This window comes from Vidua chalybeata, chromosome 7, assembly GCF_026979565.1.
Source record: "Vidua chalybeata isolate OUT-0048 chromosome 7, bVidCha1 merged haplotype, whole genome shotgun sequence".
In the NCBI taxonomy this organism is placed as follows: domain Eukaryota; kingdom Metazoa; phylum Chordata; class Aves; order Passeriformes; family Viduidae; genus Vidua; species Vidua chalybeata.
In genome coordinates, this window is record NC_071536.1 from 13,398,263 (window position 1) to 13,421,880 (window position 23,618).

General features: G+C 38.7%; 1 protein-coding gene across 3 annotated transcripts in view; it reads left to right on the forward strand.

Annotated features, from left to right (window-relative positions):
• INO80D (INO80 complex subunit D) overlaps positions 1-23,618 on the forward strand; it is a 45,924-nt gene that overhangs the window by 3,582 nt on the left and 18,724 nt on the right. For all 3 annotated transcript variants that reach the window (XM_053948475.1, XM_053948476.1, XM_053948477.1), the window contains 5 exons: positions 5,578-5,673; positions 5,781-6,027; positions 11,518-12,266; positions 15,361-15,469; positions 21,488-21,712. In XM_053948475.1, the coding sequence (XP_053804450.1) occupies positions 5,810-6,027; positions 11,518-12,266; positions 15,361-15,469; positions 21,488-21,712 (1,301 nt within the window). In that variant the 5' untranslated portion in view covers positions 5,578-5,673; positions 5,781-5,809. The remainder of the gene's footprint in view (positions 1-5,577; positions 5,674-5,780; positions 6,028-11,517; positions 12,267-15,360; positions 15,470-21,487; positions 21,713-23,618) is intronic.

A 23,618-nucleotide genomic window follows, 5' to 3' on the forward strand; every position in this document is an offset into this window, starting at 1 on the left:
CACAGCATAGGGACAGAAGTTACAACTTTGTGGTGTTGATGTTGGTCACAATTAGATGTGGTACAGCTTCTCTTGATAGCACAAAACATTTCAAAGAGAGGTATTAGTTGCTATAAAATAGAGAAAATGAATGTTTTAAATTCATACTTAGAAGTATACTTTTTATTAACATTGATTGAAAAGTTTTCCTATAAAATAGCTTTAGTGCATATCTTTTTGCACTTAAAGCTTTTTTGTAGCATGCACTTGTCATGAACTTTATGGCTTCTGTTCATCTTGGAGTGGATGAAATTCCGTGTTTCCAAACATCTTGCACTCTGTGTGTTTGCTCAGTTTCAGGAAAAGGATCTGACAATGACAGGTACTTGTTCTTTCTTGGTCAAGAGGAAATGACAAAACTACTATTTATGTTACTTGTGCTTGTGGAGAAGCTGAGATTCTTGTAGATCCATGTTGTACTTCTGGCCCCAAGCTGATGGTTTTGGGAACCTACGGAGATGATTGTACCTTGTGTGTGAGATGTCATGAGCACACCAAGTAATTTAACATGAAATTTAGGCTAGTATTAGCAAATGCAAACAACACAGTAAACACTTCTGTAGTTGTGGATTTTGTTTGGATGCAGTGTGTGAAGCTCTGAGCTCAGTCCTCTTAATTATACATCTTTTAACCACCAGCATATAATTGCCTTGCAATTTACAATGCATTTGGGGATTCCATTGCCTAAAAGGGTCTTACGTACATTGAATGTCAAGTTCTGAGCATATGTTTAAGACTGTATCAACCCACATGATTTAAAATGCTCTAATATTTCCAGCACAGCATTTGCGCAAAATTGCCGATCTGAGTTTTGAGGCTCTAGTGCTTTGGGCTTTCTATGAGTGAGTAAGCCATTACCTTCCCTGTAGACTACTCACGATATCACGTACCAGATTTCTGTATGGCATAATGCTGCTACTTGGGTATGGTTATAGTGAAGATCGTCCTCCAAAGTTTGCTGCTGCACTGTTTTCCAGCCTCTCTGAAGGACTGTTAAGCTCTTTTGGAAGAGGGTATGTGGAATGCAGAGCTACAACTGTGCTGTCTTTGGAGCTGATGTGCACTGCAAGGGAGCTTTTTCACTGTAGTGAAAAGCCAGTACTAAAAGCAAGTTGGAAGCTGGCTTCTTCCAGAGGCTGGTAGTAGGTATTGGCAGTTGGACAGGTGTGTTCCTGTGTGTATTGAAATCTTTCATTTCTCTTTTTGCAATCTCTGTGCAAACCACCTTCAGTTGTCTTATGGACTACCAGTGGCTACACTCAGCAGGACAAATAGCTCTGCTCTTAAGCGCTGATGTCTCAGAGTGTGACTTTGCTCTGTCCTTGCTGTAAAGCCTTGATGGGGTGCTAAGTTTGTTACTCTTCTTCACATGTCCAGGTAGGACTTTAGCCAGAGGGAGGAGATTTTCTTCCAGTCAGCTGCTCAAGAATAAAAAATGGGACAAGGGGAGAAGTGAATGTGTTACGAAGTTACAAATATTAGCGATAACCTCATAAAAATGTGAAAAATACCCCGCTGAGTCAGATTAGCTTTGATCCAACCGAATATTCTGTCTCAGGCAGTAGGAATAAGTGATGCTACTTAGTGTTTTAAAAGCCCAGACACTTTTTTTGTGCTTAATTCTCCTACTCCTCCACCACCCATATTTGTTAAATTGGTCATGCTAGCGAGTGCATCACTTATGTCCCCGTTGTCCATGAACTTCTCTATTGCCTTTTTGAACCTGATGGTGCTGTCTTGCTTCCATAGTCTCATGTGACTGCAAGCTCCAGCAGTTCACTGCCTGTGAGTAGTAAAAATGAAGAACTACTTCTTTGATATGTTTTGAGTCAATCTCTTGCTAACTTCATCAGGTACCCCTAGCTGCAATATTTTGTGATCTAGTATGGCTGCTCTATATTTACCTTATTCCCTTACCATGATTTTTTACACCTCAGTCATGTATTACATCATTTGGCAAGGGCACACATTTTTAGATTCCCTTCTGTTCTTTGCCCTGTTGTTTCTTACTAATGCAAAATCTTTTATTTAGAATCAGTTGTTTGAGGAAAATCTAGGTTCCTCAAGAAGCAGCTTCGGGTTTCTCATTCACAGGTTGTGGCTAAAGTTAGTTTGAGCATATTCAGGCATAATTTTTTTCCTGTTGAACCTTCCTACGTCTTCAATGTAGAGTATAAATGCAAAACAAAAACAGCTTCCAGAAAGTTTTGTATTCTGATATTTTTATAGTGAAGTACAGCTGCTTAAGCATTTGCTTTTTCCAGGGGAAGTCCATGTTTCCGTCATCTCTTACTGAATCCTGTGGGACAAAAATAATTTCTCCCCCACCCACTATTTAGCTAAGTGTAGTTTCAGTTCTCTTCAGCTAAGCGACATGTGCCTGTTCCATGCATGTGCTACTTTTTACGTAGCAGCAAAAAGTTCTGATAAGAACTCCTGTAAATTGTTAAAAATAAAACACTGCATCGGATGAAATCAGAATGAAGGGATTTAAGTGTCTTCATTATTTTTGTATTTATTTATTTATACACACACACACTCTCCTATATGGTATCCAATGGAAGTGAAGAAAAAAATGCTCTGTTTAGATTAAGTCCGGCTTCAGTCTCTGATTCTGGCAATGTATCCACATAGTGACATGTCTTTTAGGGAGTCTGTTTAAGAATCTACCAATAAAGCTATAATTGCAAGTTTGAGAAAATTACTGTGTTGTTTTTTTTTAATATAACATTGGTTGGCTACCATGTTTATTGGCTTTCTTGTTCCTTGCACTGTAGTTGCAGTAATTGATTACTGTCAGGATTTTTAACATGGTTATATTTGCATGAGCTTCTTCTAGTGTATATATAGACCCAAGAACTCACGTTCATGCTCGTTGGTTTCCCTGGGGATTATTGTCAGTATTTTTGTGCGAATGTTTCATATGGCATTGTCCTTGTGCCCTGTATCTCTCAGACAAATGAGAAGTGAAATACTATGCCTGCCTTGACACAGTCAAGTTAAATGCAAAAATAAGACTTAATTATGAGTTAAATCCAAAAATAAGACTGTGGCCACAAGAATAAAACTAGGATTATAGTGGCTGGGAGCTGTGGAGCAGTTTCTTTACAGAAGCTTAACTCAGGCACATAAGGTATGCATTTCTCACTGTTTACTTTGGAACCATCCTAAGAAACTCTTTCTTTGGTTTGTTACTTGCTAACCTTCAGAAAAGAAATACAGCTGGGTTGTACAAAAGAGGAGAAAGTTAGTGATCCATCAGAAAGTCTGCAAAGCATGATAGTAGTAGTTTAAAAGAAGGTGATAAATGTACCAGAAGAAAATAGAGTGCAACTTGTGGGTCACCACAGCTGGAAGATAAACTTGGTCTTTCAAGTTTTATGTCCAGTCCAGTATGCCACCTAATCCAAGCTTTGATAAACTAAGAGAAGCAGACTCTCCAGCAAAAGGCTTTCTGTCAGCCTGTTGTGTGTGTGAGATGCAAGTAGTTAAGACTCATTTGATTACTTTTGCTGCCATAGTAATAGAGGAGTCCATATCTCAAAATTATGGGAAACAGACACTGACAACAACTCCTGTATGGGTCGTGTTCCCATGGGATTTATGTTTTTCCTTCATGTTGTTGCTGAATAATACTGAAGGGTATGTCAGTATCTGCCTGAGCCAAGGTGACTGAAAGGAATATTTGGTTCTTAACATGCTAAAGAGATTGTTCCCTTTTCCCATTCTGTCTTTTTGAAAGGCACAGTCAACAGTGAACTTTCTTGTTCTTAAGACTGACATGTTGTGGAAAGTCATACTCCAGTGATTGGTTGGTTTTATGTATATGTATATACTTTTATATATATATATATATATGTATATATATATATATATGTATATATATATAAACTGGACTAAGTGTCTGTGTGTATGTTGTGGCTCTCTGGTGTAAGCAAAGTGAGAGACCCCTGCCTCTGGGGGTGGCTGCTTCCCTGTGTGCATGGAAAGGGAAAATGTGTGTCAAGAGGAAATACAAAGTTACCATTATTGTCAAATGATTGTTCAGGTCGCTTGCAGTAGTTATATTCTGTAGCACCTGTCTCCATTCGTTTGCTCTGTATGCTGTATGTGTGCATGTACCAAGCTGTTCCAAGAATTTTAAGTGTGTTTTTAAATCTTTTAGTACTCTTCTGTCTTTCTGCATCTACAGCTAGATATATGCTAATGAAGGCCAGATTTATGTTGTTTACTCTGTGGGATAGGGTGTTTTGTTTTGCCCTAGTGACTTAGAATTGTTTTTCTAGATCCCCCAGTGCCACAGTGCTTTGTCATTTTCTCATGGTACTTTTTTTTACAGCAGAAAGTGGAGGCTTGTACCTTTGCAAGAGGAAAGTACATCCTTCCTGCAAAGTCTGTGTAGGTTTCCTCCTTGCAATTCTGCTCTTGCCATTTTGGACCTTGGAAACAAGTAATTTCATTGAGGTGGTAATCTGTGCATTTGTCACATGCCTCTGATTTATTACGTATTTCCTGGATATTACCTCTATGAATATTTCTTTCCTTGGTGTATAACATATAGGAAACAGACCTGAGTACTGAATGTACACACAGTGTTCAAAAGAGTTCATTCCAGTGCTTCAGGATGACCTTTCTGAATAAAAGCTACCTGTTGCAGGTTAAGCTTAGTGTATCATAGTAGCTGCAGAATGTATGTACTGTTACTTTTTTTGAAGCTGCTTTGGGATGGTTTGGGGGTTTTACTTGTTTTTTTTTAAAAGATGATTGCCAAAGATCTCTGTAATGTTGAGAACTGAAAAAGTACCTTATGGTTGCATGGATTTGCACTGTAGGAGCCTTCTTTAGCAACTGTGGGGACCACTGTAGGAACCAAGACTCTTGCTGAATTGACATTTCAGCCCTTCTGGCATTCATGGGAGTACTGACTGGTATTAATGCCTGCATTTCCCTAAAATAAGTACAGTGAAGTAGGATAAATTTTGAAGAACTGTGGTGATCTCAGGAAGGAATGCATATGGATGCTTGCAGAAATTGTAAGCAGCTACAAATCTGAAAGACTGGTCATCAGGTGTGGTAAAAAAAGCTTTTCTTAAAAAAAAGCTTTGTTGCACTGACTGGCAAAATAATTTTGCAGCACAAAGACAGTCTGTGGTGGTTTTGTAAACAAAGATACCTTGAAGTAAACCCTCTGCAATCAAATGGGTTAATCATCTTTCAGCTTGATTTATGAAAGATCATTTATAAATGATCTAATCTGACACTTAACCTTTTTCAACTTGTAGCTTCTAATCACTTTCTGGTAGATGAGTGATGTTCTGTTAAAGTGATTTAAGTGTGGTGGCAGTAGAATTTTCTTTCCCCCAGTAATTTCTTTAATGTTTTCCAAAGATCTGTGACTACTGATTGAAAACTATTGCGCTATTGTTTTATTGGATGCTAGCTGAACCACAGGCTTGGTGACTATGTGTGCCTGTTTACTTACTGTAGTAATATCTATTTTATAATGACTGACAGTGACCCTTTTGATATTTTCCTTAGACAATCTGCTTCATCTTGGTTCATCATCATTCCAAGATAGTGGTGTCCTTGGGGCTCTCTCTTAACACTGACATGGTACAGAAGATTTAAAATCAGGTATTGTTTTGGATCCTTCTTTCCGGCCAAAATGAAACACACAATCTAGAACTGAATGCAGTTTTTCTTCCCTTATGTGATTTTTCTCAATATTTTGGTTCTTTCAGCTGATGTTCACAAGGAATAGAGTCACGTGATGTATGAAGGCAAACACATACACTTCTCTGAGGTTGACAATAAGCCCTTGTGCTCATATAGCCCCAAACTGTGCAAGCAGAGGCGACTTAACGGCTACGCCTTCTGTATCAGACACGTTCTGGAGGACAAGACTGCCCCCTTCAAGCAATGTGAATATGTGGCCAAGTACAACAGCCAACGCTGCACCAACCCCATCCCCAAGTCTGAGGACCGTAGGTGAGTTGTGGATTCCTCTCTGCAAAGTGGGAAGCGGCTGGGACATTTTATTTAAGTTGTTGCCTGGTTTCAGGATGAGGGAGGAACTGGTCTGATTGAATTGTATTCCAGGATGTTCCTTTGAGAATTTTGTTTTAAGACCAGTATTTTATTTTTTTTTTCTGTGGGAGTCCAATACTCAGCAAGAGGGCAGTAACTTAATCCCAAGGAAGTTTATGGGAGAGTTCACTGCTTTTCACAAATTTGCTATAAACTGTGGATCAAACCTGCTACACAATATCAGCTGTTCTAACTCATTTGCTTTGTCACTCACAGTACATGCTCTTAGAAAAGCCTGCTTGTTTAGCCAGCAGTGCCAAAAGCACACTTCCATCTGCTTTTTCAGGACAAGTAGTTGAAAATGCTTATATTCTGGACACGGGGGGCAGTGACACATAGGGACAAATCCAGAATTACAATTCAGTGTTGGTGCTTTGGTACTGATCTGTAGTGTTGTTTTACTGGAATAAAATAAATATTACTTGATAACAGATGAGCCAGCTGGGAAAGTGCCACATACTCCTTTTCTTCTTTGCTTCCCTTATTTCTCTCCTCCTCCCTGCCCAAAAGAAGATGCCCAGAGTGCCCAGGTATTAAATTCCTTGCAAAATATAGTCCTTGAACTTGTTGAGAGCTGGAAATTAAAAGCAGATTTCCTGACTTGCAGCCCATACTGTAACCTCAAGGGCATTCTTCTTTGCTCTTTAAGACTTCCTGAACACCAGTCTCATTGGTGCTGCTTGGGCCGAAATAGCAGAATTTGTCGAATCTTGTCTGCCATCTCTATATGACTTCATTTTTCAGAGCTGTCATTGCAGGTTTTGCCAGTAAGGCAGTGTTTAATTAATGTGTATGTTAACTATCTGAGGCTTGTTCTCATAGAAATGCTTTTTTAAACCTAAAATATGAATAACATATGCCAAAAAAATCAAGCCACTATTCACTGACCTTTCACATTATTAGCTGCCATTCACTAACCTTTTGCATTATTAGTGGTGTTCCCACTGTGCCCTACATATAACTTCCTTCTCAGCCCACAGCTCCCTCTCTTGTCTGGAACAACAGTTGGACTGTGCTCTAAATTAACTTGCACTTCACCTGCCATTTCAGCTGAGGAGACTGATGAAGTGAGAAAAAAAACCATGAATGTTTGTCAAAAGCTGTAGGGCAAATGCTCAAATGACACAAGATGAATAACTTGAAGCTGTAATTTGACAGTCAGTGAGTGTTTCTTTGCTGCTGTACAATTGAGGCTCTTTGGAAATAAGCTCACAGAAATGATCATAGAAATAGTTAGCACAAATGGTATGCTGTAATTTCAGATGCAAGAGCTGTCTGAGAGAGTTCCTGTTTACCAGGGGTCATACTGAAAAACAATAGAAGTAATAGTACTTAATGACACTTTTTTACATCTCATATGTTCCCATGGAATTTGTGATTTTTCTTTACACCTTGAATTGAGTTCACACTTTGTTCTTTTTGATTTTTCTCAAGTTAGAGTGAAGTGTGGTCATGACATCTGGTGTATGATATATTAGAATAATTCAATTGCATGTCGAGTGTCACATTACAGTACTTGAAGAGGACAGCAGGTGTCTGAAAGAGAAAATAAACTTTTAATTTCAAATGAGAGGATGTGATAGTTGAAAGAATATTTTAAAAGACTGTTTCTCAGGGCAGAGTTTAATTTTAACAATAGCATTTAATGAATGCTAGTGATAAGACTGTGGCTGTTCTAAACTTTTTTTTTTTTGGCAGGCAAACCTGTATCTGTTTCTTAGAAGACTTTTTTCACACTCCGTTCAATATAAAGATGTTTGCAGTGTCTGAGTTCTTCACTCATAGCTTTTCATTTTCTGTGTACTGAATTACTGTCAGATGGTCATTTTGTCACAGTTTAGACACAGAACTGTACAGGATCAGAAGCAGTCTGTATGATGCTCTGACAGCTATCTTCTTTTATACTTTTAGAGATTGTTAAAAAAAAGTATTTCAAGAAGATGCAAAAGCTTCATAGTCTGTCCACAGCTAATTAAGAATTAGCACTTGACCCCAGATAAATGAGATGCTACCAGGCACAAAAATAATATGATGCCATATTATTAAAGTTCTTATTAACCATTAACATTCTACAGATTAAATCTATTAATAGTGCATGACTTCACTGCCTTATTTGAAGTCTGATTTTTCTATTCACTATCCTTTTTTTTAAAGAATATATATATGTGGGATGATACACACATATCTCTTTTCTCTGAATGCATCTCCTACTTCTTCCTTAACCAGATACACACAAAGATAATGAAATGCAACTTGATTTCTCAGTATAGGCTTACTACAATTTAGTTGAGTTAAACACTATTTTGTCTCTAATTCTCCTCACTTAAGAGAATCTTTAAATTCTTTGTTAATATACAAGCTGCTCCCCAGTTTGTTTGGGTCTTAAGTAAGTGATGGAAGTTGATACCAAACTGGGGTGTACTAAGAAGCAGAATGCATTTGTAGATAGAAAACCTCACTATCTGAATTCTTGCTTTCCCAGTGGATGCAGGAAACCGTCCAGCTGAAATCTTCAGAGCCCATCACATTTTGTGTGTGCTTCATGTTATGATTTTAATTTTAATGGATATCAACCTGCCATATTTGTGGACTTAATTTGACATTACCTGCACAGAAGAAGTGCCTTTGGTGCTGAATGAGGAAAGGGAAAACACCTGTATTAGATACTTATTGTGATACTGTCAGTTGAGCTCACAGACAGGTTATAGAAGTGAAAAACTGAGCCTCTCAGACAGGCTTGTCAGAATTGGCTTTTGTAGGGCCAGCTTGACCCTAATGGATTTTGTGCTCAGAGCTGTGTGAAAAGCACTGTGCTATTTGCAGGTTTGTTTCCTGTGTTCCCAGTAATCTGACTTCCATGGAGCTTGAACTACTAATGCAGACTCTGCAGCACCATGTGAAGTCAGAGCCACTTTAGGCCAGGGCCAGCTAAAAAGCCATCCTGGAATGTGGAGGATGGGGAAATGTGGGTGCATACCCCCCTGGCTGTGTGCAGGGCTAGCAATAGCCTGACACAGTTGAGGCTGAAGTGGTGCTAATGAGAACTATGTCTAGCCAAAACTGCTTGTGTGCAATCTTCTTTACCCAGAGAAGACTGTACTGCCCTTCCTGGTTTCTTCTTGCTCCTGTTAGTCCAAGGTGTAACAGCTTTGATTATACTGGAAGACAGGGAGTTGACAAAGCCTGCAGCACAGAGCCAAGTCAGTGTATACTGGAATCTGAATGTTGTAGCCTGGCATCCGTGGGTTTGTGTCCAGTGGAGCCGTTTGGTTCTCAGTGATGCAGTATGGTCAGCTGTAAGAGCCCAAGCTTTATTCTCTGCCATATAAAAATGATTCTGTTAGAGTTAAATGAGCAAGACAAACTCTTACTAGCCTAAAACTCTGACAATTTTAGCAAGCTTATTACCTTTCCACAGACTTATTCACCTTTTCTATTTCTTTTCTTACTGTTTTTGCAATGAAAATAGACTATGCAGTTCTACCTCCTCACATCAATACAAGCACAGGATGACAATAATTTAAGTTCTGAACAATATAAGGGAAGAATTTGTGTTGAGCAGAACATTCTTTTTATTGGCATAAGAGGGAAAAAAATTCCCTTGTGTTTGTTTAGTCTGTTTGTTGTTTTTTTTCTTCTGTAGTGCTAAAAGTGCTGTGGTAACTGTTCAAACAACATATTTTAAAAGGGCTTAATTTTAAATATGGAAACAGTGCTTGTTGACTTTAAGGGAAGCTTTATTGAGCCCTCATTATATAATTTTATTTTTAGAAGTGCATCTCTCAGTATGAATTTACAGTATTCCAGTGTGTTCTAATAAGGACTGCACAAGTTGTTGGCTTTTAGCTTGCCTCATTTAGGTTTATTTATTACTTACAACATAATGTAATGAAGAAATTATTTAGGCAATAATAAGTAGCAGTGCTTTTCAGCCTTTTCTGATTTGTGAAAACTTAGGAGTGTGGGTCTTGCAAGAAGCTACATATATGGAGACCATTAAAGAACATATATGAATTTTCTTTCTCTTTTTTCCCTTTTAAGGACCCTTTAGAGCTGTTCACACATTGTCTCTTTAGAAATGGGTCGACAAGTTGAAAGTGACTAAACTGAAGTGCTGAACCTTTTTGAGGGGGTTGTTTTGGGCTTTTCTGCCATTTTTTGCTCCATGAAGACCAGAAATAATATAATTTTAACCTATTTTTTCAATTAAACTTACTGTTCTCAGATTCATACTTTGATCCAATTTAAAAGAATACCTTCATGGTATTCTATTAATTATCTTGTCCATAATTTCCTTGATGCAGACGTCACTCTTTCCCTGTATCTTTGGTCATTTATAAGCTGTAAGTTATAGATGGGATTATGCAAGGGCAAATTTTGATTGTTGGTGGGTTCTACAGAGACAGGAGTGCCCGCCTGTGGCGTACAGGAAAAGGATCACATCATGGTTCCTAAATTTCTGTCACATATTCCAATCAAACAAAAGTTAATTGCTTACTTTTTAGTATGTCATCTGTGGCATAAGTTGTAATTATTTTTACTTTCATGACAGGGTATCAAAGACCTTTTCGCTTTCTTTTTTTTAATAGCATGACTTTGAAAGTTTTTGATATTAGAAGAACTTAAAATCCGTGCTTTTTGAGTGTATATATATATGTATTTCTGGCATTGTGTAAATGCTTTCTAGCAGCAGAGAGTTTGTTTTAAGATAGATTTTTATTGAAGAATATTCAGCTAATCCTCTGGCTTTAAAATTCATCATGTTAAACTACTAAAACAGAATTTAAGTATTTATGCTACTTGTTCAGTAAGTGGAAATAGTGATCTTTCATAGCAGATAGATATGTACTGAGATTGTCCTTATAAGAAACTGCTCCCTACTACAGTGGAATTCATAGTAATAATAATAATATGTGCATTGATGAAAATGTTAACTACTTCCACTGAAAGAATGGGCAAATGAAAGGAAGTAGTCTTCAATATACTTTTTCTTAGGAGCTTTTGAACTGATCAGTTAATGGCTTGCCTTCTTGCTGCTTTATGTATCAGCATATGTATGTCCATTTGTTTTGTTCACTTTGGATTTTGAGTGTTTACCCTATTAGAGAATTAAGATTTTGAATGACTGTATGTGATTTTCTTATGAACAATGAAGAATCTTATATCTTAAGATTAGAAATAGTCACTTGTGTAAGTTTTTTCCTGCTGGTTTGAGAGCACCACAGTTATGTGTTGTATTAGAAGCAGTTGTGTACAATTCTTATAAAACCTCTTCTGCGTCAGTTTATATTTGCTTGAAATGTATCTGTGAGTTTCTCCTAAGTGATGTCTTGCCTTCAGATTTTACTTACAGAAGTTTAGTTAATAACTGACTGCTCTTACTTTTCAAAGGTACTGCAACAGCCACCTGCAGGTACTTGGCTTTATACCGAAAAAGGAGAGGAAGAAAAAGAATGATCCCATAGAGGAGGTAAAGGTCAGGCATCAGATGGATGCTATGGCCTTCGGTCTAACAGTGCCCACCCTGGCCTTGAAGATGCCCAATGGGCTGGATGGGATGTCCCTCTCCCCTCCAGGGGCAAGGCTTCCTCTCCACTACCTGGAGGCAGAATTAGAAGACCCCTTTGCTTTCAATGAGGAGGATGATGACCTAAAGAAAGGGGCAACGGTGAAGAAAAAGTTGCAGAGCAAGTTGGCTCACAACCGGCAGCGCCAGAGAGAGACAGAGATTTTAAAAGTTCGCCAAGAGCACTTTAGCCCCATTCCTGCACCTTTGCAGCAGCAGCCTCTGCAGCAGCAGCACTCCCATCTGCCACCTTCATCAGCTTCGTTAAAGCCGACAGGGCTACCGCAGGGCATAGTCTGCAAGTCACCTCAACCTCTGAACACCAGCCTACCAATGCAGGGAGTGGCACCCACCACACACACTATAGCACAAGCGCGGCAGTTGTCTAACAAGAGACCTCTGCCTCTCCTGCCACCCGCCAGGGCTCCTGTCGCGGATCCGCCAAGGACTGACCGGGTCCTCATGAAAGCCACAGCCTTCTCTCCACACTCGTCCTGCATGAGCCGGCTCCAGAGACTGGTGAAACTGTGCACTCGAAAACAGCAGCTGGACACTGATCTGTTTCCTCACTTAGGTGAGTAGGTAATAGATGCACTGCAGCTGTATTTTTTAACCTGAAACCAAAAGACTGAAGGGGAATGTCTTCCTAGCCCTGTCCTGAATTCCTGTGCGGTACTTACAAAGTAACCCTGAGTTAGGTAATCTCTTGGCATTTTCTTTAGCCATGCTGTCTATGAAGGGAATGCCTGGACCCATCACAAATGGTTTGTGGCATTTTGGTTGTTTATTCTTCTTAATGTTCTGTTAACCATTTGAGAAACCATACTGAGGTGTAGAAAACATTGTTTGCATTATAGAGACCTCATGTAGAAGGTTTGCAACTCGAGTAGTAAATGTGACACTAGCGGTACCTACATGAGTGAACAAAGTTAGATTGAAACATTAGGTGTGTGATAAGTGCACGTGCCATAATGAATATAAGTAAAAGTTTGGCAGTTTGGCCATCAATCTCTGCATATTCAAAATTCCAGTTGACTTAATTGGAACACATGAGAATTTTTCTTGACTGGGCCCTATTTATGTATAGAATATGAAAGAACAGAAGGAAAAGACCACTTCAGGAGAGCAGCATTGTTACAGAAGATAGTTGGAAGGGTGAAGTCTTGTCTGCATACCATGCAGAAATAGTCTTCCCCTTACATAAAATGATCAATAGCTGCTTGTGAAATATAAGCAAATATAACCAAATTGGTGCTATGATAGTAGAGTTCTGTAAGCTTTGAAAATGCAACTGACCTTATGGCTGTTTTGTCTGTTTATGAATATAGACCTAGGCACACCTATCTGTCCTTTTTATCTTCCTCACCCTCCCAAATTACTTTTCTGCTTAATTTTTGATTGTACACTTCTAACAGGTAAAATACTGGCAGGGAAAAGGAAATGTGTGTGATACAAGTAGGAACACCATTTATGATGTTTAAAACAAAAAAAGACTTCAGATAAACCCGGATGTTCCCTATATAATGTCTTACTTAATTGCAAACATCTGTAATTTTTTGCTATTTCAATTAACTTTTTCTTAATTTGCTGTTAAGATCTGCTCTTTGGCACTCATGGGATAGTTTGACTATTTGTTCAGGAGATAATTAGCATCCCATAGCATGTCTCCAAAGGAAATTGTTCTTCAGAAAACAGCTTTGATGGACCTGTATATAGTGCAGATCTTTAGAGAAATGGTAACTCTAGAGGCATTTCTGAGTGTCACAGACCTCAATAGTTTAGAAAATGACATGTGTTTTGAAAGACAGGTTCCTAAATTTCTAAATTTGAAAGACAAAGATCCCTTTCTGTGCTTCATGTTCTACATTCTCAACTGGTGAAGAGAATGCATGCTCCTTAAAAAGAGGCATAGTAAAAATAAAAAACAGTTAGACCTATACATGTACAGTTAGGCAGGTGCATAACTATGTGGATGCATTTAGAACAGTTTATATTTGGTAAAGTAAAGGAATTTACGTATTAATTATGCGAGAGTGGAAAATTTATTTGTTATTTATTCATTATAAGCCTTAATATTAAAGACTAGGTATGCCAGATCAGAGAATTTCAGGACATCTTTTCTATATTTGAGCAGCACTAGAGATGACTGCACAGAATCTTTCAAAAGATTAAGTCAGTTTTATGTGTACCAACATCAGAGCCATGTAATTGGTTATTAATATAACTGCAGTCTTCAGTGTCAGTACAACTGAATCTGGATTAGATTTTATTCCTTCCTTTCTGCAGTGCCTAGGAGAAGCAAAACAACTCAATTTCTGATTTTGTTTTTACACTTTGGGTTTAAACAATTTGTTGTGTGGTTGTCAATTGTGGACATCTTTATGGAATGATTAAGTTGTTTCTTTCATTCCTTTATGGAAGAGACAACAGGAAAAAGAAACATTTAAGTTGAAAGTATAATTCTGACATTTTATCAAATGTCTTAAGGTATCTGAATTTAGTTCAAATATATGTCTTAAAAAATAATTTTTTTAGGATGCTGAAGTTCCTGAAAGTTTGGGTTTCTGATATCTGTGGTTCGTGTTAAAGTGCTGGTTCTATATAAGGAAGGTTACCTGATGATTCTATCCCAAGCTTATGTGTGTGTGTCTCTAACTCTGGAAGTGCTTGACCAAGTACTGATGCATTTCCCAGATTCAAGGCATCTGACTTCAGAATCATCTCAGATACAGTTGTTTAGATTAGTTTTAGCAAAAATGAAATGCTCCTTAAATCTATCAATTTTCAAGGAGCACACAAGAAAATGAAAAAGCAAAGAATGCTATCTTGTAAATGCAGCAATGGGATTTTATCCCACCTGCTGCAAGAAAGTGGCAAGAATTTCACTGGATGTGGGAGAATTAGGAGGAAAAACAGCAAAAGATGAAGTTCCAGATAAAATCTTCCACCTGAGAACTTACTGGCCGCTTCCTGGCCAAACAGCTGTTTGTATGTTGACTAACTGAGGCTGCTGGAGCACACTGTAAGTTGATCATACTGCATCATCATTAAGTGAAAACATGCTGCTTGGGGAAAGTGCTGGAGTGTTTATATCTCTCCCTTTAGCTCTTTCTTCGTGCTAATACGTGCATTTGGCAGGCAATTACAGAGACTGAGCAGAGGAACATCCTGGGTAGCTGTGTATCTATCTCTGTCCCTGCTGCTGTGTCTTAGAGTTTTCATATTCTTCTATGTTTTGGCACAGAGAAGGGGTCAGAATATAAACAGAAATGAAATTGGCTTATTTAGATCATATAGTATTAAAATTTACCAAGTAGTCTGTTCTTCATAACGAGAACTTCTCTCTTACCTTGTACTTGGTTATGAAAACTAGTATTTCTCTACAGGTAAGATAGTTGGTGATTTTTCTTGCACTGTTTATGGATAAAGAAGTCAATAAGGATTTTAAAAGGAAAACTCAGTTATGAAAAAAATCAGTGCATGCTATTTGCACACTGTAATGGAGCTGTTACTGTAGCTTTTCCTGTATAATTGAGAATACTGCATAATTTAATTAAATATAATTATGCTTGCAACTATGCATTCATCTTTTGTGCCAGAAGTTGCTCAGAGGCTTATATAAGGTGGATGCTCTTTTCATCCAGTTTCCATGTTTTCAATTCCCTTAGGGCTGGATTGGTCTGAAGACAGTGGAGAAGAGTTGGAGGATTCAGAGCAAACCTCCCCTTACCAGGTTGCGTGGTCTATCCGAGAAAGCCTCGGCTATGAGAGACCTGAGTGAGTATGATTCTTTAGTATTCATGCTGGCCTTGATGGAATAAATCATGTAAATGTGAGCTTCACTTCAAGTGGAGTCAGTGGAACCTAAGCACTTGTTCAAGTGTTTTGCTGAAACAAAGAATTGTTTGAACTCATTTGTTTGTAAGAGCTATGGAACAGCTTGTCGCCTTCTGTCCCAGTTTCCAGCTAACTTAGAGACCTTTGTGCAGTCTGCTATCAGAAGGATGCATCAGGAAAGGATTTAAGCTTGTTTGCCTGAATTTAATTGAATTTAGTAGGATTTATTCATGAACTTGTGTGTTTTGATGATTGGAGGTCCTGAATTTGAATCAAATGGGGTTGCTATTGGTTTCTTGTCTTTCCTACTGGTTGTTAATAACTTTGTCAGTAAACTTGCTACATTTTACTCATTAATTCTTGTAATAATTATGCAGGCTATTGTTTTAATATGCTTTTTAAAAGGCCATGGTATTTCTTTTCATAATTAAGTGTTGAATAAACCTCTGTCAGTACTTGTGAGCATTGGAAGGAAGCATGAGACTTGTAAGCATGGGATCAAAAGAATAAGCAGAGCAGGAATTAGCTGCTGGCGCAGAAAGGCTTATGATGTTCTCTATATACTGCTAAGTCACAAATCTAAACTTACAGCAGGATATGATAATATAGGTCTACTAATGTAAATTTGAAGGTGCGCAGTTAAAATGAAGCATCCCAGGTGTAGTATTGTAACAATACTCTTGTATGTTATTAACAAAGAAATTGGGATCTCACTAGAATTTGGTTATAGTTTCTGTAACATGACTCTCATTCAATGTGCAACTGGACTTTTTGATACTACAACTTTTCCCTATTTTTTTTAGTTTTTAACTATCACACTTAGAATAGTGGTGTTAATGAAACCTTATTTTGTTGTTACATTCTGAAAATTCTGAAACTTACTAGAATTTCCTGCCATCTCTGAAGGTTGTCCTCAAGGTGAACCACGAAGCTGTATCTCTGTCATCAGGACACACACCAGGATGCTAAATATTAAGAGCCTTCAGTGAATCAAAGCCATTAAGCAGAGTGTAGACTTCACTTTTCTAAAATAAAGAGGGCTTTTTTTATTATGAATGACTGTCATTTTTTAGGGCATCAGCAGTTTTAGAGTGAGCTTTCACAAACATTACTTCTAACTTAAAAGGCAACTTGTAAATAAAGTGTTTTGGGAGATTGTGAACAGATTTTCAGACTTCTAAATCATACATAATTTTTCATAGCAGATATATCTATTAAATAACTTTCCTTACACTCTTCTCTCTTTCACATTTGATTTGATTCTTCCATAGATCCCTATTTTTTTTTGTCAACTTATAAAGGTCATCTCTGTGAGTTTTGTCTTCTATTTGTCTTAACTTCCTTTGGATTCTTCCTACTCTTTTCACATATGAGTGAAAATAATACCTTGTCTTGACATTTTCTTTTCTATTCTAGCATGCTGTGCACCTCAGTTAAATGCTGTCTTAACTATCCATGATGGATACATTTTTGAATGCAACTGGCTGCTTTTGTACTTCCATCAGCCTGCTCAGTGTTTGCTCTTCAACAACCTTGCTAATTTTGATCCTAGATAAGCATTCACTTGATGTCAGCCTTCTAAAGCTTTAGTTCCTATTCTGCAAACTTGTGTAGTGGTTGGTTTTCATTACCTGAAATGTTTCACTTTGACACTTCTGCAGTGTGGTCTGCCTGCTGCTGAAGATGAATTCGTTCAGGCAGTTTCTGGGGAGATTTGATTTGTCAAAATGACTCTGTTTTGCTAATCTGGTGGTACAGTCTGGTGACTCCTAAAGTGAGCCAGTGACTTGTTACAGTTCTGAATTCTGGGGACTTATTTTACCAGAAAACCAATGGAATTTATTTTGTAAAACTCTTTGGTTTTGAAATCACATACCTAAACTTAGGGGATTTACTTGCTGGGTTTCATAGTAAAATTAAAGCTCTTTTTTCTCTGTTTATTTGTATCTGAGCTTGTGGTCCCCACCAGCTGACTGCATTCTGTCTTTTTCCTTTGGACTGCACGGAAGACAGTGAGAGGAATCTTTCTCAGAATAGACTATTGAAAGAAAGAGAAAGTAAACAGTTAATTTCTGCTTTACTGGACAGCTGGTTCTCAGCATTTCTGCTTGTATGATTGTGGGGGAAACCTCTGTTGAACGTCTTGTGTGATACTCTAGCTGCTCTTAAACTACCAAATATTCACCAGATTTGTTTCGAATTAATGTCTTAACAGTGTCCTGGTTTTGGCTGGGATAGTGCTCATTTTCTTCTTAGCAGCTGGCACAGTGCTGTGTTTTGGGTTCGGTAGGAGAACAGCGTTGATCATGCTCTGATGGTTTGGCTGTTGCTAAGTAGTGCTAGCCCTAACTCAAGGACACTTCAGTTCCCTGTGCTCTGCCAGAGAGGGGGTGCACCAGAAGCCATGAGGGAGCACAGCTGGGACAGCTCACTCCAGCTGGCCAAGGGGATGCTCCACAGCCTAGAACATCATGGCCAGCACATAAACTGGGGGGAGCCGATCGCTGCTTGAGGTAGGCTTGAATATCAGTCAGTGGGTGGTAAGCAACTGTATGGGGCATCACTTGTTTTTCTTGGGGTTTATTTTTCCTTTTTATTTTTTTTATTACAATAAATAGTAGTAGTATATTTTATTTTGTTTCTATTAGTAAGCTGTTCCTAGCTTAACCCACAAGGTGGTTTTTTTCTGATTCCCCTCCCCATCCCACTGGTGGGAGCAGGGAGAGTGAGCATGCAGGAAGAGGGAGCATGCAGCACTGTGGTACTTTAGTTGCTGGATGAGTTTAAACCATGACAACAATAACACATTTTTTGGTTCACTTGCCTTCTGGCCTTTTAATCTATAAAATTCATATTGTTGCAAACAATAGAAACGCAGAAACGCAGGCCAAATGTTTGCTTCTATTATTCTGTGCTTTAATTTTGAAAAAATGTGTTCCTATGGTCCCAGGAGTTCGGGGCACAGTGCTTCGAGGCAGGCACAAATGTTTGAGTTCTAATAGCGCAGGAGTTGGCAGTGGGCACAGTGCAGGCTGGGTGCTGGCAGAGAAGGTTCCTGGGGTGGGAGGAATCCCATGTGGGAGCAGCAATTTGGAGAGAAAGCAGGGGCTGTTCCCTGCTGCAGGTTACTGAAGCTTCCCCCTAGATTGTTTGATTACTGAGTCTGGTATTGTAGAAAGTGCTGGAAAACAAATGACTTTATAACAAAGTATTTTTTCGCTTCCTACTCTGAAATATAGATAAAGCAAACTTTTCAAGTAGCAAGTTTGAAAAAGGAGTATGAGTCCCTCCTCATACCAACTCCCTCAAAGGATTAAATATCAACACTGTATTGTCAAAAGTTTGATTTAATAACTCCCAATAAGTAGAATAAGTAAAAGAAAGAAGGGAAGATTCTTCAAAATGCTCTGTAAGGAGGGATTTGAAGTATAGTTGCTGGGTTGTCTCAGAATAGAGAGCATTTTCTCCTCATTCCCTGGTGGTGCCTGGCTGCTCACCCTTTTGCTCTTCCTTTCTGCTGCTTCATGCTGTCTTTGTTTTCTTCAGGAACACTCAGCAATAATCCCCCTGATGTTTCCACATCAGTCTGAAAGGGAAGGGTTGGGAGAAAGCATTTTGGATTATCAAATGGCTTGTGTGCACTTTCAGAAATCTTTGTAAAAATGAAATGCCACATGTTAAGTTGAACTTCAGAAGTTCTATATGCAGCTTAGGAGAATAAACTAAATAGAATTTGGCAAACTTGTTTATGAAAGAACAACAATAAAAATATCTTTCATTTTCATGCCTACTGAAGAAAAAAGGTTTTATTTTGATATTTTTAGAGTTGTTTGAACATATAAGTTTTGGCTAATCTTACTGGTCTGGGAACAAAGTTCTGAACAGGCTTTTAGAAATTTTGGCTCAAAATAAGCCCTTGCCCACTGAAGGCATGATTTCTTTCTATACCTTTAACACGTCTTCATCTATTTTTAAAAAAAGATCCCATAAACTGAAGATCAAAAATATTTTAGCATACAATGTAATTTTTTCCTGTCTCTTTCAATGTGAGAGAAGTAAAAAGTCTCAAATATAAAGAAATGTACATTAAAAAACACTCTTTCCACACAAAAGAAACTTCTTTCCCCTAAGGAATACTCCTGGTATTCTTAGTTTTTAACCATATTTAAAATTAAATCAGTAACTTTGTTTAAAAGTCTTGGCCCAGAGCAGTAATGAAATATCTAAGATATTAAACCTACCAATAAATATATATGCTATCCATGTTTTCCTCTTTTAGTTATACATTGGAAAAGGAAAATCTGTATTAAATAGCCCACAGTCATTTTTTTCTAAACAGGTAGTTTTCCCCAGTGAGCATTGTTTCCTAAGAGATCTTAAAAGTGTATTTTCTCTTAATTTTCCATATAAAAATATTCTAAAGATTGCATATGTTAAATATTTTTAACAAGGTTGTATTTGCTGCTAAGCATGTAATTGCAGATGTTAATTACTTATAATATATGCTTCTAGAAAATAAGCTGTAATCTGTTTTAACAGACAAAATACATAGTATGGTTGACTTTGTGAAACTTCACAAAAACATGCATTTGTGTCAAAGGCAGTGTTTGCTGCTGCTGAGTTTTCATGGAAAGCCTTAATGGAGATGGCTGCAGTCTCTTCCATTTGGCCTGTGTGTAAATAGAGTCAAGAGTTTCCAGAACAGAAAGTAGGTCTTCACCATACTGACTTTCAGGGACAGATCTGCTGTCTGCATTTCTGGATCTTACTTTATTTAGTAAATATCATGGCTGGTATTTCACATCTCTTGCATCTCAGTGGTGGCCTCCTTTGCTGTGCACAGGTTTGGATGTCAGCTCATTCAGTCCCACGGGCTCTGAACATTGCCAGCTTTTGATCTGCTTCATTTGTTTGGATTTCTCTTCTCTCCCCTGCCCTTTTTTTTTTTTTTTTGTTACAGATAGGAAAGTTGGCAAAAAGTTTCTCTGTTCTATAGGAAAAAATTTGAGGAAAAACTCAACAAGAGTCTGCTTAGATTCAGCACATGTATTTTGTTGCTCCATGAACAAAATACTCATTCTGCAAACAAGTGCTTGTTGTGGAGAACTTCTAAGTAGCTTCATGGAGCTTGTTTTAACAAGTTCCAGTGATGATTTTCTGTTTCATGACTTTTACTTCATTTAACTGAATGTGTTGACATGGTTTGATGATCTTGTTGATATGAGCCTGGACATTCAAAGAGCCAAAATAAATGGAGAAGGGCTTTCTTAAGCCAACAAAGAGTTGGATTAGTCCTTCATTTGGTCATTGCTGAGCCCTGGTCTGATATTTCTCTCAGTATCTTTGAGTTAAATCAGAGTTTCTTCTCTACTATTGTACTGTAACTCAACTGCAACTCTGCAGCAAGGGAAAATCAGTATCAGCTGTTAACTGTGTTAGTGTGTATTTTGGTTTAAAAAGGAATATACTGCCTGGCAAAGTAAAAGGAATTGGAAGAAGTCAGCAGTTTAGGTACTTGTTAGAATTTGACCATCTTCTCCAGCATGATCGTTCCTCAATAAATTTCCTCTACACAATTCCCCACCCTTGTCTTCTCCATTAATTGCACTTTGATTTAAGCATTGGTCTCATTTGCTGAGACATTTACAGTAAATAAAGGTTAACAGTATAGATTTCTTTCTGAACAGCAGGCTCTAGACATTTAAATGTGTCAGGCTTGATGATAAATTGATGTAATCTCTAATAATGACATACTAAGAAGGGCAAATACCTTTAGAATTTAAAAGGGATCCTGCTCTTGCTATTTCTCAAGTAACACTGCCTGACTGCAGCATTTGGATATTTGTGTGGCTAGAAGATGGATGTCAACTTAATAATTCTATTAGAATGACAAATTAGCTTGTAAGGGGAAAAAAATAGTATCTTAAAGCATATTTGTTTTTATTTTCCCTTTTTCAGGTCCGATGATGACAATGCAGATGACAGGAGTTCCAGGGTGACCAGACTTTGCACTTACTTTCAGCAGAAATACAAGCACCTCTGCCGCCTGGAGCGGGCAGAATCCCGCCAGAAGAAATGCCGGCACACGCTCCGGAAAGCCTTGCTGCAGGCGGCCAGCAGAGAGCCCGAGCGCGCGGGGCAGCTCCTGCAGGAACTCCGGAGAGCTGCGTGTGCTTGTACCAGGTTAGACCTGCCCTGTGACTGCAGGAGCCTGGGGCTGGGCCGGGGTGGACATGGGCTGAGCATCCAGCAGCTGAAATTATGAGCTCTGAAATCGGTAGTCACGCACAAGGCAGAAAAAACGTGACACATAAATGCCTGTTAGTGGAGTAAAATAAACGTGGCATGCAGAGTTTTCCATTAAGACAGGCCTTCTCCAGCTTTATGTTGCAAAATGTGGATGGTTTGTTCAGCAGTTTCTGGGCCCAGATATCTGGTCCTTTGCTGTGCCAATAGAAGGTGTGCAGTCTGGTCTGTAGTTCACTGCTTCAAATCAGATTTTGTTTTTCAGACAGCTTTTTTTGAAAAGTCTATACCACCTCTTAATTACCTTCCCAGCAAACCAAATTTAAGCTCATGCTTTTTGTTAGATTTAACTCAATCTAACATTAAATAAAACTTGGCAACAAAATACATAACTTCTAACAACTTTGAAGGTTATCTTCTGTGGGAATTCTTTCTACATAATGTCAACATCCCTCCAGCTCTCAGCATATGGAGAGTTGGTTGATTCATTCTTGTGCAAGAACAGACTAAGTCTGAACCCTGGTGTTACATTTGGGGTATCAGAAGCATCCTTTTGCTGTTGGGGTTTTGCTTTACAGGATGTGTGACTGTGGGGTGTAGTGGATAGTGTGAGATGCAGATTGGAGCTAGGTACTGAGCGTACATTGTGTTTAATGGGATGCTTTTGTTCCTGGACAGTGGGATGTGGTTCATGACAGTTGAAGGGTTCATTGCTGGGGAGGTGGACTGATTCTGAAGAACTGCTCTGAGGTGTAATGTAGAAGTCTATTACTGTTTTACAAAGTTGTGTATAAATTTCTCCAAACTTAAACGCTACAGCAAAAGTTCACCTGAACTGACAAGCTCTTGCTGTTTTTTTTTCCCCTATTATTTTTCCCTTTTATTAAGCAAAAAAAAAAGTTTACATTGTTTTGGGTAGGCCAGAAAAGCCAGGTATGCCTGTCATCACTGCTCTGGTCAATTTAAGTAACCCCAGAGTCTTTTCAGATACAAAATTTTTCACAGGAGTAATACTGCTAGCTAAAACTTTGCTCAGTCAAAGTGCAGTTGATGACAGAAATGGCTGAAGGAAAACAGTCAGGCTACAGACAGCTTTTTGTCAACCTAGAAAACAACGTGTACAGAGGTGCAAGTCAGCCCTGGAATCGCCAGCTTTATCTCCATGAAGGTGACACATGCCTGGAGAGCAGGCTAACCCCGAGCGAGCTGTGTAACGCTTCAGTGCTCGTCCACACTGCTGTCTGGTCGCCTGCTTGCAGCTCAGGCTCAAAGCACAGAGGCTGTGCTGGGGAAGCGCCCAGCTCTGGGCACCTGCTGGTGGATTGGGCTGTAGCACGTTGATGAAGGAGAGCTTTTATCCATGTTGAGCACGCTCAGGCTCTGCCACTCCAGAGCTCAGTCTAAGTTTGTCTGAGCACATGCTTGCATGTAAGCTCTGGGGATGCTCGGCATGTTTTGATTTATGAACAGGCTTGGAAGTGCACTTGACTCCCATCTAGGCATATCCAGTACATTGAATCCTAAAGACTGACCTCATTTTGAGGGTCGCCTGTGTTGACACTCACCTACTGCTGCCCTTTCTGTTGCAAGGTGTCGTAATATTTACATGGTAGTAGCACATAGCACCTCTCATTACAATTAAGGCCCTGTGAAATAAGAAATAATCCTGTTACTATAGTCACACGTTCACCTGTCATTGACATCTATTCTGTGTCCCTGTGTAGAGCTTGGTAGAAGTGTGCACCCATCTGGATCATGACACACACACGTGTGTTACAATTTTTCATCCTACTGTGCTACATTCAGTATAATAATTGTGTTAAGTAACCACAAGACTGGGGGT